The 18,865-nt window shown below is 32.1% G+C and overlaps 1 protein-coding gene across 1 annotated transcript; it reads right to left on the reverse strand.

The window, feature by feature from the left end:
- Positions 1–6,166: 6,166 nt before the first annotated feature.
- On the reverse strand, positions 6,167–17,229 carry LOC107795121 (putative phospholipid hydroperoxide glutathione peroxidase). Its single transcript, XM_016617706.2, has 6 exons — positions 16,917–17,229; positions 14,084–14,160; positions 13,925–13,986; positions 12,617–12,735; positions 12,367–12,534; positions 6,167–6,354 (listed from the first exon to the last, which is right to left on the reverse strand). Exons 1-6 carry the CDS (start codon positions 17,163–17,165, stop codon positions 6,325–6,327), a joined length of 705 nt encoding a protein of 234 aa, XP_016473192.1. The 5' UTR covers positions 17,166–17,229; the 3' UTR covers positions 6,167–6,324.
- Positions 17,230–18,865: the final 1,636 nt, after the last annotated feature.

The raw sequence follows: 18,865 nt of genomic DNA on the forward strand, positions 1-18,865 counted from the left end.
CTTTAATATATACAAAAAGTAAAAAAAAAAAAAAAAAAAAAAAAAAAAACTACATGAATATGTAGGGTACAAGTGATTCTCATTGATTGTGAGCTGGCTTTATTTATTCTTGACTTGGTATAAACAAGAATTTTTCTGATGTAAGGGACCGAGGAGCAATGTGTTTCTTGTGATCCAAAAGTCTAATTTACGTACAGAATTGTAAAAGTTTGACAAAAAGAAATACTTAAATAATTGCTATACAAGGAAACATTAAGCTCCCAGGTTCGAGGGCACAATCCTTTTTATTTAATTAAAACAACATTCTTTTTTTCCTCAATCTAATAGTAGAAGCCATTAGAAGTGAAAGGAAATATGAGAAAGGTGCTGTAGTATGTGGGGTAATTCTGAATAAATATTCCTCTTTTAGAAAAGACATACCTTCGTCTTTTAATAAATTGGAGGCTAACTTTAGACTGAAGAACCCAAAAACGTTAATTGTGTCTTCAACCTTTTCTCCCTTTTTTGTTCTATATTAATAGCTGGCTAAATTTATGATTTACTTTTTCTAAGTTCTAACTACTATATATCGGTTGTGTATTACTTATACATAATTATACATATTATATAAATAAATTATACATATATTATATATCTATATACTTTTTTTTAGGTTAATTCTTTTTTTCTTTTTTTTCCACCTTTAGAAAGTAGGTTAAAGGATTTTTTTTAGTTGTGTTCCAGGATTTACTGATGCTTTTATGCCTTACGTGTTGTAAGGGTGGGTTTCACATTCTGTGGAAAATGAAGAGTCAAAATCAGTGTAGAGGCCCACTTGTAGGAGAAAAAAGGGGCATTTGCATCTATAATTATTTTTTGGGTCACGTTTTAACGTGTGCCCGTTTTGTAAAAAGAAATTGTAAGCGTACCCACTTTTTCGCGTAATTTCAGCATACGGGGCTGAAGTAGCAAAGGCAATCACGCAAAACTTCAGCATTCTAGTAGACGGCTTGAAGTAGCAAGTGTGCTGAAGTTTTTGTTTTAATTGCTGAACTTAAGCATAGTAGCTGAAGTTTTGTTCTCTATTTGCTGAAAGTTTTGTTTGTAATTGCAGAACTTAAACATAGTAGCTGAAGTTTTATTCTCTATTTGCTGAAGTTTTTGTTTGTAATTGCTGAACTTAAGTATAGTAGCTGAAGTTTTGTTCTCTATTTGCTGAAGTTTTTATTTGTAATTGCTGAACTTAAGCATAGTAGCTGAAGTTTTGTTCTCTATTTGCTGAAGTTTTTGTTTGTAATTGTTGAACTTAAGCATAGTAGCTGAAGTTTTGTTCTCTATTTGCTGAAGTTTTTATTTGTAATTGTTGAACTTAAGCATAATAGCTGAAGTTTTGTTCTCTATTTGCTAAAGTTTTTGTTTGTAATTGCACTAAATAAGGTGAAGTTTTTTTGTCCTGGATTCATTAGTTTTGTCATAAAGCTTGTTCAAAAATTTCAGCAAAAGATGTTGAAGTTTTTTTCTCCTGGATTCATTAGTTTTGTTATAATCAGACTACTATAAAATAATCAGATTGCCAACAGTATCTAAATCATAAAATTTTGGAAACAATAAACGTAAAAAGAACAGAATTATCATGAGAAGAATCACTAAGTGTGACCTAAAACTTCCCGTACGTAGAAATATTCACAAATTATTGTCTACTAACTTACGTAATTATTTATAATTTATTTTTAAATAATCTGATAAACATACTTATGGCAATCATCCCATGAACTGAAGTTTCATAGCAGCACCAATAGCAGCAGAAGGAAGAAGAAGAAGAGGAAGAAGAAGAAGAAGAAGAAGGAGAAGGAGGAGGAGGAGGATAAAGGGAGCTGAAGCTGTTTAAAAAGTGGGTACAAATTAAAACTTTTTTAAAAAATGGGTATAGGTTAAATGGGGGCGACCAAATAGGGCGCCCCATGCAATTTTTATCATTTTAGTTAAATGAAATTAAAAAATTTAATCAATGTTTCTCATAATAAATATTTCACATTATTTATAATTTCAATCAATGATGATTGTAAAGTAATCTTCACATGTCCTTTTTTTTTATTGGTGCTAAAAAGCACTTTCCGGAAAGCATGGTCATAATTTATTTTTTCTACTAATGCAGAAGTATTTTTTTTTTAAGAAATTTCATATGACATAAAATACTTTTCAAAGTAAACAGACTTAAGATATTGGCCAAACATGACCTACACTGAACTGAAAAATAGAGCCAGCATTGAGGCACAAGGATAATCCTTTTTTACCTATCCTGGGATGAAGGCATATGTTCTCCAGTAAGCTCCAAAAATTATTAGTATATAATTAGAGACTTGAAAAATGGAAAAATGATTTTTCTTTTCTTTTTTTGCATAAAATACATAAAATTGAAGAATGTTATTTTTATCTTCTGTCTTTTTATTCATCTTTTAAAAGAAAAATTAACAGCAAATTAAAATGGATTATAATGTGACTGCTCTAACAAGACTCAAATTAGAAAAAGCAAATAAATCTTAGTGAAATAAAGCGACTCTTAATTAAAAATCTAAAGATATTTTAAAAAAATATATAAGTAGTTACTATCTGTTAAGTACAGTTATACACAAATAGCAGGCCCATAACCAAAAATAAACTCTAATCATTTGTTTTTGGGGTATTATTATTTTTAACCTACGCCAAAAATTATTTACATTTCAAAGTCAAAAAAGTATATAAGATTTGTATAATTTTTGTATATAACGTATAGAATGTATATATATATAAAAGATATATATTATTTTGAGAGTGGCTATACAGTATCATTTTCTGTCATTTTTTACAAAATTTATCCAATATAATCTTTGTATAATCAATGCATATATTAACACACTAGTACGGTTATGCCCGGGCTAAGGCGGAGCCCAACAACTATGTGAGCAATAATGTGTAAATGTATACCTTGGCTTAACTTTTTCTCTGAGGATTCTTAATGTAACACTATATTCAGAAATTTTCTAAGCGTTTTAAAAGGATGACATAGTTGGCTATATTCATCGATCACCAAATAGAATGAGGCGAACATTTTTAGTTCAGATTGACAGTCCTCTATATTATTTACTTTTCAAAATTTATGCGCTAAGACTTGTACCATGCATTATATTAAATATTGTTTGGTTGTATATTGGTCCACTTTTCTTGTAATAGACAAATTAGTTAATGTACACCTTTAAAAATTTAGCCAATTTTTTTTTTCCTGCCTATTATCGTAAATGATCTATTATATGTAGTGCAAAAAATGTTCTCAGCCTTGCGGCCATTATTGTTGTTAAGCAAATGGTTGCATCTTTGGTGGTTCTTTTAAGAATTCACTTGTTTTCCTTTTGATTTTTTAAGTAAGGTTATGGAGTTAGCGACATGATCTGATAAACGAATTAGAACTGACGAAAGATATTTTCTAATAATTAAGTGTAACCAACTTCCTTCTGTAAATATTTATTGAATTCTTTTTTATATTAATTTAGATTAAACGTAATGTGTTATAGTTTGTTCAATTCTCTTTTACTACTATTTGCCTCTCTAAGTTGCACCTCTATAAATAGACATTAATAAATGAAGATAGCTTTTAAGAGTAAAGATGTTACATTCTCTGTTTGGTAAACTGCAGACCTTTTCCAAAAAAATAAATAAATTAACTTTACACTTGGAATTAAGCAACAACATTAATCTGGTGCAAATATCGTATGAAGGTAAACGAATTTCTAAATCTACTCATAGTTGCTACTAACCCAACTGAAATTCCAAATGCAAAAGGTGAAAATCAGTTTTTGATGGTGATGAATATTGAGCTAAGAGTGAATTACATGGCGACTCATCTCATTCATTATTAGTCTTAATTAATTTGTTGCATCTCATCTTTCCAACTCCAGTGTAATGTGTGACATATTCAAAACCCGAATTTGATGCATTTAATTAATTTGAAGTAATTACTTATAGCATATATTTTTATATTAGTCATGTAATAAAGATATGTTTTATCAACATAACACGAAGTTGCCATCATATAGTGTCTTCTAGAAAAATCTACGCCTTATCAACTTGTTTTTCAAGTTTACCATAGTAAAGACAACTGAATTTATTCTTACCAGGTAACAAATTAAATACGATTGTAGAGATTAAGTAAAAGAATAAAAAAGACAATTTAAGTTCTACAAAAAGTATTTGAACTAAATCCTGAGGAAAAAGTTATTTCCCTTCAAAATAATTTAATGCAATTCTCAATTTATAAGAGTTTAAACTTTCATGCAATCTAATATAGCCCTAAAAAAGATGTCTTTTTATATTTAAAATAATTTAATTATAGAATTTTTCTTTACTCTTATTGAGATGATTTATAACCACAAAAATAGCTTAGGGTTGTTTTAGACCATAAATTTTAAAAGTCTTCTTTTCTTTCTGGGTGAAAATAATTTACATCCTGCTAACTCTGCTTTAAAATTCAAATCCCCCCCCCCCCAACATTGAGCAATTGTCATTCTCCTCCTCATTTTCTAATTAATTTTTTAAATGCCTATTTTAAACTATATATAATCAATTTTTATATTTCTTTTAAAATTTTCTTAATATCATTATATTTTTTAACATTTTTCTAATATCTATATTATGAACTTGCCTATATAATAACTAAATTGCATTTTTAAAATAAAAAAATGTAAACAATCATACGATTTAATGATATTGAATAATAAAATGATGAGCTGAATAAAACAAATTACTCATATGAATAATTTAATTAATAGTACTTAAATTTCCCAAGCGCAAGATGGAGACTTTCATTAAAAGCATGTGCCTAAACTAACTTAGTAAAATTTGACAATGGCAATACTGACCGAAAGAGTATTTACTTTTATATCGAGCTATTCTAAATGACATTCAAGAGAAAAATAGTATGTTTAAGCATGTACCGAGTTAATTTGATTCATTTGATAAAAAATTTATGCGTCCTTTGAAGTTATTGCAATAGTCTAATCAATAATCATGTATGTCATTTAGAATTGTTATTTCCTAAACGAAAAATTATTTTTATGCCTTCTTGAATAATATACTAACCTAGTATGTAGGATTTAGTTTTATTGTTTAAGTGAGCATATCTCTCCTTTTGAATTTAAATTATAATCTTGGCGACATTTGAAAAATATCATAGAAGTAATGGGTTTGTTTAGCATCTCAATTTGGGGCATGCACCACTTTACTCTTGTATAGACAGTTAGACATTTAGAAGAACATAACTATTCAATCATATAATCAATTGGAACTCTCAAAAGACTTTTCGTTTTTCCCCTTAAAATTATTGACTTCCATAACCACAAATATATACACATGGATGTTTAAATCAAGCTAAGTGGTATCATGGTGTTTCTACCGATGTTATATTGGGAACTAACTAATAATGAAATGAACACTGAGGATAAATAGGGACTTTATATATTATAACTCCAAACATTGAAACATATATATTTTCCTATTCATACGTTATTTTAGAACATATGATGAATTTTAATGAAAAATGTACTATTTTTTGTTGCAATTATGAGCGGATACACAAAAGTTGCTTATTTTAACCATAAGGTTCGCAAGTCGTAATGTTCAAATTATCACTATTTTAAAGTTATTATATTAAGTATTTTATTTTGTGTAATATTATTCCCCTTTTGTTAATATCATTAATTATATTACTTACAGTATATTGGGAGGAAGAAAGCCTATCAACAATCTAAAGATAAAAAAAGGTTATTTCTCCAAAGTGAAACTTCAATGAGTATCTACCTCATTCTTGTGGGGCCACAGTAATGAGATAACTTGGCAGGCAAAATGACACGTTAATGAGATATCAAAGATGAGCAAATTGGTCTTCACAACTAAAAATAAAAAAAGGGCTACAATAGTAATACACACTGGTCCAATCAAAATAAACACAGAAGAAGGTGAAAATTCAATTTTGTCCCTGTTGGACAACAAACACACAGCACGACCCGAAGCTCCTTAACTGTCCCTTATATATAATGTTCACTTATACACACAGCACGTAGTATATTAATGTTCACAGTGAACCCTATTATACATGAAGTATTATTAAGCCAAAACTCATTTCTTGTTAATTTAAGTTCAAACACAAAACCACAACTTAATCAGCAAAACCATCCTTGAGATATATCAACTTTTCATATCATTTTAAAGCAAAAGTTGAGAGTGGATACATATAATTGTGAACATCTAAGAGGTGGCATTATACCATTTTCCTCCCTCATATGTACATAAAGCAGGAATCAGTCTCCATACAAGTTATGCCGCCAAAAGTTTCTGAATATCCTTCTGCAACAGATTAAAACACATTACTCCACTTTGCAACAACAAAACCAGCAGAATCTATGAATGCAGTTGATTAAAAAAAATAGAAACAGCCATGTGATGTCCGAGCCAAGTAGCGCGAACCTCAGATTATTTTACTAGGTACCTGCTACTTCTCACCAGCACAAATATCGAATAACTCTGCTCAACATGGCTTTTATAGATGGAAACTTTCCTAATATTTTCTGCCCATCTAAACATCTAAGGGGTCATTTGGTTGGGAAACAAGTTATCCCAGGATTAATTATCCTAGAATTGTTATCCAATCCCACCCCTTCAATAGGGATAAAAATAACACTACAATCCCGGGATTAGTTATACCGCGATTTTATCCCAATTAAACGTAGGATAAATTCATCTCAAATTTAATCCCGGGATTAATTATCCCTTATTGCTTGTACCAACGACCCCTAAAAGTGCAATCAACAAGTGTCTTGTGTTTAATGACAAACTCTGAAAGCAGTTTCATGTCAGTATTCCTTTGTGAATCAGGGATTCCCAGAAGCTAGGTAGTTACTGCAACTTCATTCAGTCAAGTTGTAAGTGCACTCATACTGGAGTATTTAGATACAAACTCACACGCCATGGCTTATGATCATTTACCGGGCTACTTACAGGTGAGATTAGTTTCTAGTTAAGATTCTGGGGCAGAGTTCTACCGCGCACTAGGTTAAGTACAAATACTTTTTTTTTTTTTTGATGAAGTAATAATAGATTTCATTGTTGGCATCACGAAGATGCATAATAATACAAAAGTTATGGAAGCAAAAAAGACATTGTTAACTCAATTACAAAAAGACTATTCTAGTACCAGGGAGCTAACGAAGTTCAACAAGTTGTCAGGAGAATCTAAGGGGGAAAGATAATGCCAACTATAAAGATACAAAAGACATCTAGCCTTGAGGGAATGATTTGGAGTTGATAAACCTTCAAAACATCTGTTGTAGGTCGAAAGTCCATTTTGTTTACGAAGTTAAAAAACATGAATTTATTCGATACTAAAATATTCTATCTCGCTTTCCCTTTCTTGTATTATTTTCTCCCGCTCCCTTGCTCTTCTCTCACCTCCTTTCTCTTTTTCAGTTTTCTCTCATCTTGGTGCTATATCAATTTCGTACCAAGTATGGGATCCGATTTTTATGCTGATTTGCTATGATGGTCGCCCATCGACGAAAATGACGACACCCCCTCCCCCTTTCTTTTTTTAAGGCTTTGCACAAGTAATTCTCCAACGGCAGGTTAACTACGGCATTATGTTAATTTGTTAGAAATGAGTTTTTTTTACCAGAGAAGATTGACGTAGAACATGAAGATATTATACACTATCCTGTTTAATATATTACTTTCATCTATATTTATCTTTCACCTTGAAATGAAGTTTTATCCATTAGTTAGAGATGATCTCATCTATTAATTGGGAATAAGGTTATAAATTGTCTTATCTTCTTTAAGTTGATAGTAGATTCTCAGTGTTATCAAAGGCGAAAAGCACAAAAAAACTCTAAAGTCTATTAGGCCTTTAAGCGCAAATAAAGCATGGGCTTTAACGAAGAAAGACGCAAATGGAGAAAGACTACAAATATGTATGTGTAGTCCAAGGCTAATATCAATACGCATGAATACCAAATATAAGGACAAAGAAATTGAAGAAAATTTAAGATAAAGCAAAATATCAATGGCTTAGTGTCACCTCTTTAGGATTACGCTCATTGACAAGAAAAGTATGCCTTCTTGATGACAACACTGAAGCGCTCAACATATTTTGAGCCTCGCTTTAGGGCTTAAGCGCATTTTAAGAGCGCCTTTGATAACACTTCATTCTCTTAATCTTTTTGCTAGGGATAAAGTTCCAATTGGTCCTAGAGCTTTGAGTTGTTCTACACTCCCTATCCTGTAACAGAGCTCCAGCGAATTTTGTTGGAGAAACTTTAATAACAGTTAATATTAATAAATTGATTTGACATCACAAGGGGTCTTTATCTCCTTTCTCATGAGTTCTCTTTCTCCTAGCTTCCTCTGCCAAATTCTCTTCCTCAGTTTTTTATTTTTTTGCTAAAAGTAAAATCAAGTTCTCTCTTAGTCTTCTCCCTTCCTCTAATTCTCTCTATATTTAAGTCTCTTTTTCTTCTCTATCTCATTCTCCTCTGTTCTTCTCCTACTCTCCTCTTCGTCATTTCTTTCTGTGCATCGTCTATTCTCCCTTTCTTTATGTTACCTCAATTTGGTATCAGAGCTAATGCTTGAATACATTACAACGCTTCTAGCACCCAATTAATTATAAAATACTCACCAACACACCTGCTGCAAGGAACCCAATCTACGGCATTCAACAAATGTTTCTTCATTATTCAAGTCGAAGACGCAATAAGACAGCTATATCTCTTAGTTTTATTATCTTTGAAAGTTGGAAACTGTAATTATGGTTTTGTGGAACACCACTGCAAGTGAAAACTCGATCTACCCCAAGTCAATGGCCAACAAAAAATCTCATCAGTGAAGAGATTGTCACATGCTACTATGGGATCAACAAGACGAGTTATGTTCCATAAGTCCACATTTTCTTATGCTACACCAACAGTCTCATTTGTTGAGGTTGAAATTTCACAAGGAGAAAGTTCTAGATAAAAGGTTGCAGTATCATTATTTTTCTTAGATAAATGCAAACGATTGAAGATGTTACACATATACCTAGGCTGGATGCTTTCGGAGAATGATATGATAGATGAAGATGGTAACGTCGAATCAAAATAGGATGGTTGAAACGGAGAAGTGCTAAGGTGGTATTATGTGATACAAGATACCTATGAAAGTGAAAGGCAAGTTGTACAAAACGGCTGTAAGACCATCAATGATATAGAGTTAATGTTGGGCATTTTTCTCAACATATCCACAAGATAGTGTTGCAGAAATGCAAATGTAAGATGGATATCCAGTCATATGAGATTAGATAATATTAAAAAGGACCACATTTGACAGAAGGTGCAAGTAGCACACACAGAGAACAAAAGAGGGAGATTGCTTGGTATGGTTTGGTCATGTCCTACGGGTGTTTATCAGATGCATCGGTCAGTAGGTGTGGAACGATGCTAAGTGAATGTGTTAAAAAGAGATGAGATAGACCTAAAAATCACACGGAATGAAGTTTTCTCGAAAACTCCACTTGGAATCCATGTAGACCTAGACCTAGCGAGAAATAGGGCACAATGGAAGATCTATATAGGAGATACCAATTACTTAGGATTAAGTTTTAGCAAGGTAGTACGTTTACTATAAGTCTAACGTTTGCTTAGGAGTCTACTATTCTTGTTTGAGATTTATATGCCGATAGAAAATGTAGAGACTCTTAGGCCTCATTTCTTTTTTTTTAAGATTAAAACGTTTGAATCTGAATATATATCTGAATAATAAGATGTGTATTAAGATTAAGACATCTGAATATCATGATGTGTATTAAGATCTGAATACTAAATGATTAAGACTGTTTGTTTTTTTAACATCTGAATATATAAATTTATCTTTATTTAAAAATTGATAAACATAAAATTCAAATAAAATACTAATTAATCTAATATTCTATATATATATATATATATGGTAATTGATGGTGGTGATAGCTAATGGAGGTGCCTGTGAGTGCCGACTAGAGGCAGTGGTTGGTGGTGATTTTGGTTGAAGGTGGTGGTTTCAGGTAGTAGCTAGTGGTGAATGGTAGCGATAGGGTGATTATGGTTGAGGATGGTAGTCGTGAGTGGTGATAGTTAATGATGGTAGGTAGTGGTGGTGGTGATTAAGGAAGGTGATGGTAGTTTATAATGGTGGGCGATGTCGGCTATGGTTGTTGATGGTTATGGGATGGTTGGTGATGGTAGTTGAGGTGAGTGAGTGTGTGATTGTGGTTGGGTGAGTGTGTGGTTATAGTTGAGAATGATGGTAGTGGAGGCGACTATGGTTGAAGGTGGTTGTGGTGGTAGTTGATAATGGTAGGCGGTGGCGGCAGTTAGTAATAATTGTGGATGATAGAATCTTAATTAAATCAAGTCTTGGTTATAGATCTTAATCATACAGACCTATTCAGACTCATTAATTGGTTGTGAGGTAAAAAAAAACACTTAATGATTAAGATATTATTAAGATTCAGACTTTAAAATCAAACGCACTTAATGTTTGAGATCTGAATGATTAAGATTTAGACCTCCATTAAGTGCAAACAAATGAGGCCTTAGTGTAGGAAAAACTAATCTATAAATGTAGAGACTCTTAGTGTAGGAAAAACTAATCTATCTATCTATTTATATATAATTCTGGTCTTAGAAGATTTGATGTGGCAGGTAAAAATGTCCTAAATCAGCACAAGGTAGTGCAATCCATTTTACTTACCCATTCGATGGGTTGAGGGAAATTTTGCATATCCATAACATATAAAAGATATTACTTTCTATTCAGTGAGGATTCATATAGTCGACCCCTACTTGTTTGCGACTGAAGAATAGTAGTAGTTATTATTATAATAACATATAAAAAATGGTAAAGTTCTCTCATTGCAAATTTTTCCTAAGCATATATATTAGAATATTAAATAACTTAGACTGGTAATACAGTACTCCTTGCCTCATTGCTAGTCTTATTTTCAGTTTTATATCATATCTCTCTACACTTCTTTTACACTTATATCAACTGGGAAGAGAATGTTTTGGATCTCTATTCAAAACTGTCCAAAATGGGCAATGACCAAATTGTTTGAGATACAAAAACAAAAATTTCTTCAAACTACTGAATAAATCCCAAATACACGCAAACCTTTACCTTATCAAAAAAAAAAAAAATCCCAAATACATGTAATGTGGTTATAATAATTCGCGCATTGCTCCTAAGGTAAGACTTGAAGCACATTTAGTGCTTGCATCGTAGCTAAGCCAATCATGACCATCCTTAACCATCAATATCAGACTAGGTGCTTAACATATAGTTCCCAAATCTCAAAGAGGATGAATTATATACGAGAATTTCGGTTTACCACTAGGAAGAAGACTAACCATCAATGTCAGACTAGGTGCTTAACATACAGTTCCCAAATCTCAAAGAGGATGAATTATATAGGAGAATTTCGGTTTACCACTAGGAAGAAGACTGACCTCTTTTCTCTCTTGTGATCCTAATTCCTAAAAAATTTCATTTCCAAATAAGATCCTATGAAAAAGGGAAGTAAGAGAGATCCACCACTTAGCATGATAAAGTTATTATCATTAGCACAAGCCTATGATCACTAGACCAGGGAATGCAATCTTTTGACTTAGAAGCTCTTAATGGGGATCAGTAGCGTCTTCCTCGGTTGGTAGGGTGGCATGAATGGAGCTTCCAGGAGTTAGTGCATTGGATTCCTTGGAAACTGCATCTAGTAGAGTTGACTGAAGACCAAAGCAATCTCCTTTCTAGTCTAGTCTAGGCTACACCAAAAAAACCGGGCCGAACTTCTAAACCGCCTGCTTCCATAGAACAATATCGTGGCAACATAGACCAAAGTGATCATACTGGATGCAAGCTGATCATTGGATTCCTGGGCAACTGCATCTAGTAGAGCTGACTGAAGACCAAAGCAATCTCCTTTCTAGTCTAGTCTGGGCTACACCAAAAAAACCTGGCCGAACTTCTAGACCGCCCGTTTCCATAGAACAATATCATGGCAACATAGACCAAAGTGGTCATACTGGATGCAAGCTGAGGTTGCTGAATCATGTGGCTCGTTTACACAAAATTACCAGATTTATCAAAGTCTATTCTAATTCTTCTTTTTCCTTTTAATATCCATCTATTCTTTCCCTCGAGTTATAAAATGAACTATGAGTTAGTGCGAGACAAATTCTATCACACCGCTGTGTGAAATAGCTAATAATTAGCAAACTTTAAACCAATTAATATGAAGCTTTCATGATTCCAAACACTGTATATATACATCAGACAATGTAAAAGGATGAGTACCTCTATTTGGATAGGTGACGTTGTTGGTGGGTACCTCTCAACAACTTTACCATTTTTGTCCACAAGAAACTTCTCAAAATTCCACTTAACCAGATCACCTAAAAATCCTCCTGCACTTGATTTTAGGAACTGGTAAACTGGTGCCGTGTTAGGACCGTTCACATCGACCTGTTTCATATCATTTTTAGTCCTTTGTTTATACCAGTATGGCACCCCATAAACTTTATGTGCAGGGAAAGTTAACGCAAACCTTGTCAAATATTGGGAATTCAGCTTTAAACCGAGTGCAGGCAAACTGTTTAATCTCTGGATTAGATCCTGGCTCTTGAGCCCCAAATTGATTACATGGAAAAGCAAGAATCTCAAGTCCTGCAAGGAATGTGATCAACTAAGTTGGAAAGATCTGAACAGGTTTAAACTATATGCTTTTAACAAGACACTGAACAGTGAAAAATAAAACGTTGACATTGAAATTGTTAAAACAGTACATATTCAATAGCTATGCAATAAAAGAAATAGTGATAAAAAATTTAATATGTATTTTAAGCCTGTGGTGCAATGAAAATATAACATGGATGTGGTAATAGCATGCCTCATTAATCATTAGGCAGGGGACTAGAGAGGCATCAGATGTCTTTTTGGTTGAACTAAGTAAACAAATTTGCATGACCTATGAGATAGCAGTGAATAGGAGTTCTTGCAGTTTCTGCTCTCGGGAAATGGAAAACTACAGAATTTTTCGAAGAAGATTAGACTGTTGCCGCACAATACTACCTCACAGTATAGCCATTGTAAAACGTACAGTTTCATGACTTCTATTGACTTGCTCATACACCTGAAAATGTAGATACTATAGCTCAATGAAGATATGCACCTCTTATTCCATAAATGTTTACACCCGGATTAGTAATTATTTGTTTCAAAGTAATTATGAAACATCACTGTTGCTCAAGCAGACTAAGGGGCATAGACCATCAACTCAAGAGAGCATCTTAAATAAGAGAAGCTGACATGATAAGACTCCTTTTGTCCCCTAATATATCACCGCGACGAACTCTATGATCATGCCATTCAGGTTTCATTTAGTTGTCGTGCAAATGTTAGTACGGTTAGCTTAGACCTTTAATATGAGTAAACTATAACATTACTTTTTTCCCTTGTACTGTATCTGTTATACATTAAGGCACTTCATGGGCAATGGTGGAACCAGAATTTTTACTAAGCATGTCAACATATAAAAAATTGGGCACATGAAGAAGCCAAGGGTTTTCAACATTGAGTATATATACATAATTTTTTTTTATCTAACTACACAGTGTAATTTTCCGGCGAATTGACACCTCTTTCTTAAAGGTGGCTCCGCCACTGTTCATGAGGAACTAAAAGCAGCACCACGAAGTATACATGTTCAAGAGAAGTACTCTCATTTCTACAGAGATTCAACATATTTAATGGACACACAAAATTAAAAAAAATTAAAAAAAAAAGGTTAACCGGAAAAGGGGTGGGAGAGAGAAAAGAAGGGAAACCAATTTCAATCCTAAAGCATGTAGGTTACCTTTAGTTTTATACTTCTCATACACCTGAGAGAGCTCTGTGTAATTTGATGTCGTCAAGCCACTGAATCAAAAATCAGTTCTCCAGTCAGATCACTTATATTGCTGTAAAATTATCCTGAATCTTAAACATTCAGGTACAAATTGAGGAGAGAGAGTACCATCTGGAAGCAACATTGACAATTAGAAGAACCTTTCCCTTAAATTTGCTAAGTGGGACATCTTTCCCATCAATATCCTGCATCAAAACATAAACATCAACAAGGAACATACTTATCAATATTCGGCATAGCAAAATCCAAAATAAAGCATCAGGTACAATCTTATCTCTTTAGCTGAGGACATATTTTTGCTAGCATCTCTTTCAGCACAAAAAAAAATTATTAAGTGATATCAAGATGTATTAAGGATGTTTCGTGATATTGTTATAGTAGGGATTCGAATGGATAAACGAAGAAACCGAGAAATCTTTGATTCCTTTCGTGATAATAACTTACGTCAAGAATTATGAGTTTATTTAGACAATCAACCATATCGATAATCAATCATGTCATATTTTTTATTGAAGATCAATCTAGTTATAGTAGAATCCATAACCGCAGGGTAACAATTTACGGGATTATTAATTTTTGAAAGCTAAAAGTGTGTCATTAGTACACCAAGTTGGTGTTTATTTTACACAGAGCATACTGTGGAAAAATACATCATGCTTCTGATATTGCCATTAGGTAATTAGAACAAGCGAAGGAAATCATCCATCAGACTTCAGAGTATTAGTATTGCACCATACACTCGCCCAAAATCATATTTTACTTCCATTTAACAGTGCACTTGATGAATGTTACCTCCTTTGTGTACCAACCATACTATTTGATACCACAACCTTCCTCCACATGGCACCCTTTACTCTAGCATATATACATGGCATTTTTTCTTGGTTAAAGAACTTCAGTCCGAATGACCAAGCTGCTAGCCTCAAGTGAGGCAGTAACTCTTTCCTAATGCATGTGGTGGAAATCTTTAACTCAATTTGCTCCATCCGACAGAAAGACCCTCATTAAATGCTTCAGTTTTTTGCAAAATTGCTGTTGGGATAGAAAACAAGGGCATAAATACATGGGATACTTGACAGGCTGCGGTATTCAAGTGGTCACCCTCCTTTAGAAAAATATTATCTAGTCCAACCTTTTTTCAAATTTATAGTGTAACATATGGGTTCAAGGGAATCCAATAGCTTTTGCCTAGACCCGGTATATGTATTAAAAGTCCACTATGATCCCACTTATTATTGTATATTAACATGAAGTTGTTGTAGAAACCCATAAACTTCAAATCCTGAATCACCTCGTACTAAGCATATGCCCTCTGTACATGAGTATATGTAAAGCTTATCATTTACTAATTACAGAATGAGTAGGCACTAGACAAGGTTTATTTTTCTCAACTATGAAAATTCACACTATCAAGTAAACATAACCACCAATATAATCACCTTAAATTGGACAAAATGCAATCTTCTAAACCGCATTGGAACAGTATACATACTTGAAATATCATGGTCATCAAAGATAAATTCTAATAACAACTGAAACTCTATAATAAATACTACATGTTTCTGAGTCTTAAGAGAAAAAAATTACTCCTTCTAAGATGATTTATAGCTACGGGAACGTTAATGACTTATTTTAGACCAGGAGTTTCAAACAATTTTTCTCTCTTAAATTTCGTACTCAGTCAAACAACATCACACAAAATGGGAACGGAGGGAGTACATGTTTCTTACTCTAAGGGGTCGTTTGGTTGGGAAACAAGTTATTCCACTATTAATTATCCCGGTATTAGTTATCTCTGGATTGTTATTCCATCCTAATCCCGGGATTAGTTATACCACAATTTTATCCCAACCAAAGTAGAATAAACTCATCTCAAATTTAATCCGGGATTAATTATCCTTATTCCTTGTACCAAACGAGCTTAGAAAAAAAAAAGAAATTACTCCCTCTGTTCTAATTTATATGGCATAATTTCCGTTTTAATCTATTTAAAAAGAAAGACATATTTCTATACTTTAAACAATTTAAGACATATTTCTATACTTTAAACAATTTAACTATAAAATATCTATTTACCTTAATGAGATTTTATAGCCACAAAAATATCTATGGCTTGTTTTACACCAAAAGTTTCAAAAGTTGATCTTACTTTGTTAAACTATGTAACGGTGGGTGGAGCTAGAATGTGTCTACAAGTTCGGCCAAACCCAATAGTTTTTGTTCAAACCTTGTATTTGTCTTAAAAATAACATTAAGTATGTACAAAATATTAATTTTGAACCCAGTAACTTAAAAGAATTAGAATCTTGAAACCAGAAGCTTAAAATTCTGGCTCCACCTGTGATGGGCCAGAGGGAGTAACATATTTTGTATAGTCTTAGCTAGCGTTTGGCCATAGATTCCAAATTTGTTTTGAAAAATCTGATTTGGGTGAAGTTTAGTTCAAAGATGAAAATGTATTTTGGACATCAGATTTCAAAACATATTTCAAAAAAAAATAAATGAAATGACTTATACCACAAGTTCTAAAAAGTATCACAAATACCCAACAGTAACTTCATCAATAACATTCATTATCATTATCACAAACCATAGTCCTGAACATAAATAAATTTGGTACAAAATTATCACTTTTATGATAAACAACGTAATAGACTATGAGATGATCAAGAATGCGGAGCAACATTGTTACAAAATAATAAATAGTGGGCTCTTTTATAAAAGACAAAAGCTTGGGGCAATTTCTAAAAAAATGTAATTGTAATCTTTTGGGGCAAAACTAACTTTTGAGCTGGTTTTGGTATTTGTATTTTGGTATTTGGGAATTTGCCAAAATATAAATAAAATTTATAAACAAATATGTATTTGCCACAAAAAAAAAAAAAAAAAATTGGCAAAATCTATGGCCAAGAAATTGAATTCACATGAGAGAATATAATACCTTAACAGTGAAGTCATGAATAGTTTTCTCAGTAGCAGCTCTAGCAGAGATTGTGCCCATAACCTTGGACTTTAATGAAGACCCAGAAAAATTAGAGATTGGTAAACTGAAACCATATTGTAAAAATGAAGATTTAGTAGAGCTTAAAGTCGGTTTATAAGAAGAAAAAAGAGAAGATTTATAGTTAAGGTTCAGTTTGGCTTGAGAAAAAACAGGGCATATTGGTGAAAATACTGCAAAAGAAGCCATTTGGGTGTGGATTTCAGATTTCCAAAAACCTCAAATGAAAGTGAGAAGTTTGAAGAATTTGTTATTTTGATTTTTTTAAAACTAATTTCTTAGGAGTGGAATGTAATTATCCACGTGGTTGTTTCATTGCCTTTTGGTTCGATTTTCTTTTTCTTTTTTTGCTTTTTCAGTTATTCAAACTATTTGACCAATTTTCTTTGAGAGTCTGATCAATTTTTGATATAAAATTAAACAAAATTAATCTATAATTTTATAATTTAAAATGACGGATCCAAGATTTGACCATTATGTGTTTGCGTTTGGAATTTTATCATAAATCATTTGATTTATTGAGCTTAAAATTTATTATATACACTTATTTAGTGAATTTTTAACATATATATAAAGTTCAAGGCGTGATTGAATTAAAGTGAACACATACATTATATACGGATCCACCATGATCGGAGGAGATTTGACTATTAGCCTGTTTTTGCTAAGTTGTAAAAATTAGCTTATTTTGAGAAGTATTTTTTCAAAAATATTTTTCAAAAACGTACTTACTTACAACAATAGTTGTATTTAGCTAATCAATTTGAAAAGTACATTTAAGCAACAGTTTGTGACTGACCAAGCTTTTCAAAAAGTATTTTAAATATCAAATTACGAATAAGGACAAAAAGAGATTTACTTAGCAGTTAATATTATATAAGTAGATCAATAAATTACAAATATTTATTATTAAGAATAATAATTATGTTTATTTATTTTATTTAAGTAAAATATGAAAATAAATTTGAAAAGTACTTTATTCATTCAAGATGATTTAAATATATAAAAAAATTATTCAACAAATATGAAAGTTCACTCCAAAAGTTATTATATATTTATATCTATATATTAACATAAAATAGGGCCTTAGAAAGTGATGTGGCATCTCTTATTGATGAGGAAATGTATTTATCTATTTTCTTAGAATTTTAGGGCTTTTTCTTCTATTTTTCACACAATAAACTCAATTAATAAATTTAAAAGATTAATTCCATGAAATGGTGCATTAGTTTTCTTAATTTACACCTATTATGTCTCATCTCTTTCGTCATTACTATGTGTTGTTATCTAGTGTAATTTTTTGGTAAGGGGATTCAGGTAAACCTCTTCCGCCCCCTAAGTCCTTCCTGATTTTTTTTTTGTGCTCAAATATTTCTAATTAGTTTGGTTATTTTCACATTCCCTTACCTAAATACCCCTATTCAAAGTCACTTATGAGAGGCTTTGAATCTGTAAATGCCGTTTGATATTTATCATCAACGAATTACACGGCTTTTGGGGATGCTTGCTTATACACCATGAGAAAATGCGTAGTGTTCTTTTATTGATCATGTAGGTTAGTGGCAGCAAAATGATTAAAAGAAAATAGTTAACGACTCATATTATCAATTAAAAAATAGGTTGGATAATGAGTTTTTAAAAACGGGTCAAATATGAATAAGAACCATATTATCCATTTAGAAAATGGATAACCAATGAGTTTAACTTTTACATTTGTAAAGCATCAAATTGGAGGTTCCTCAAGTTTGGGAGACTAGGAATCCTCCCAAAAGTGATCATATTCAAGAAGTCATGGATAATATGGTTACTCATATTATCTGCCGGTTAACCCGTTTTTTATCCGTATTAAATATGGGTCGGGTCGGATAATTTATCCGTTTTTCATTATC

This window comes from Nicotiana tabacum, chromosome 5 (assembly GCF_000715075.1).
Source record: "Nicotiana tabacum cultivar K326 chromosome 5, ASM71507v2, whole genome shotgun sequence".
Taxonomy (NCBI): Eukaryota; Viridiplantae; Streptophyta; class Magnoliopsida; order Solanales; family Solanaceae; genus Nicotiana; species Nicotiana tabacum.

Coding starts and splice junctions, on each gene's coding strand:
- LOC107795121 (XM_016617706.2), bottom strand. CDS start 17,165: ATGGCTTCTTTTGCAGTATTTTCACCAATATGCCCTGTTTTTTCTCAA. Junction 13,987..14,083: donor GTCAATGTTGCTTCCAGATG/GTACTCTCTCTC, acceptor TTTTTGATTCAG/TGGCTTGACGACATCAAATT. Junction 12,535..12,616: donor AATTCCCAATATTTGACAAG/GTTTGCGTTAAC, acceptor GATATGAAACAG/GTCGATGTGAACGGTCCTAA.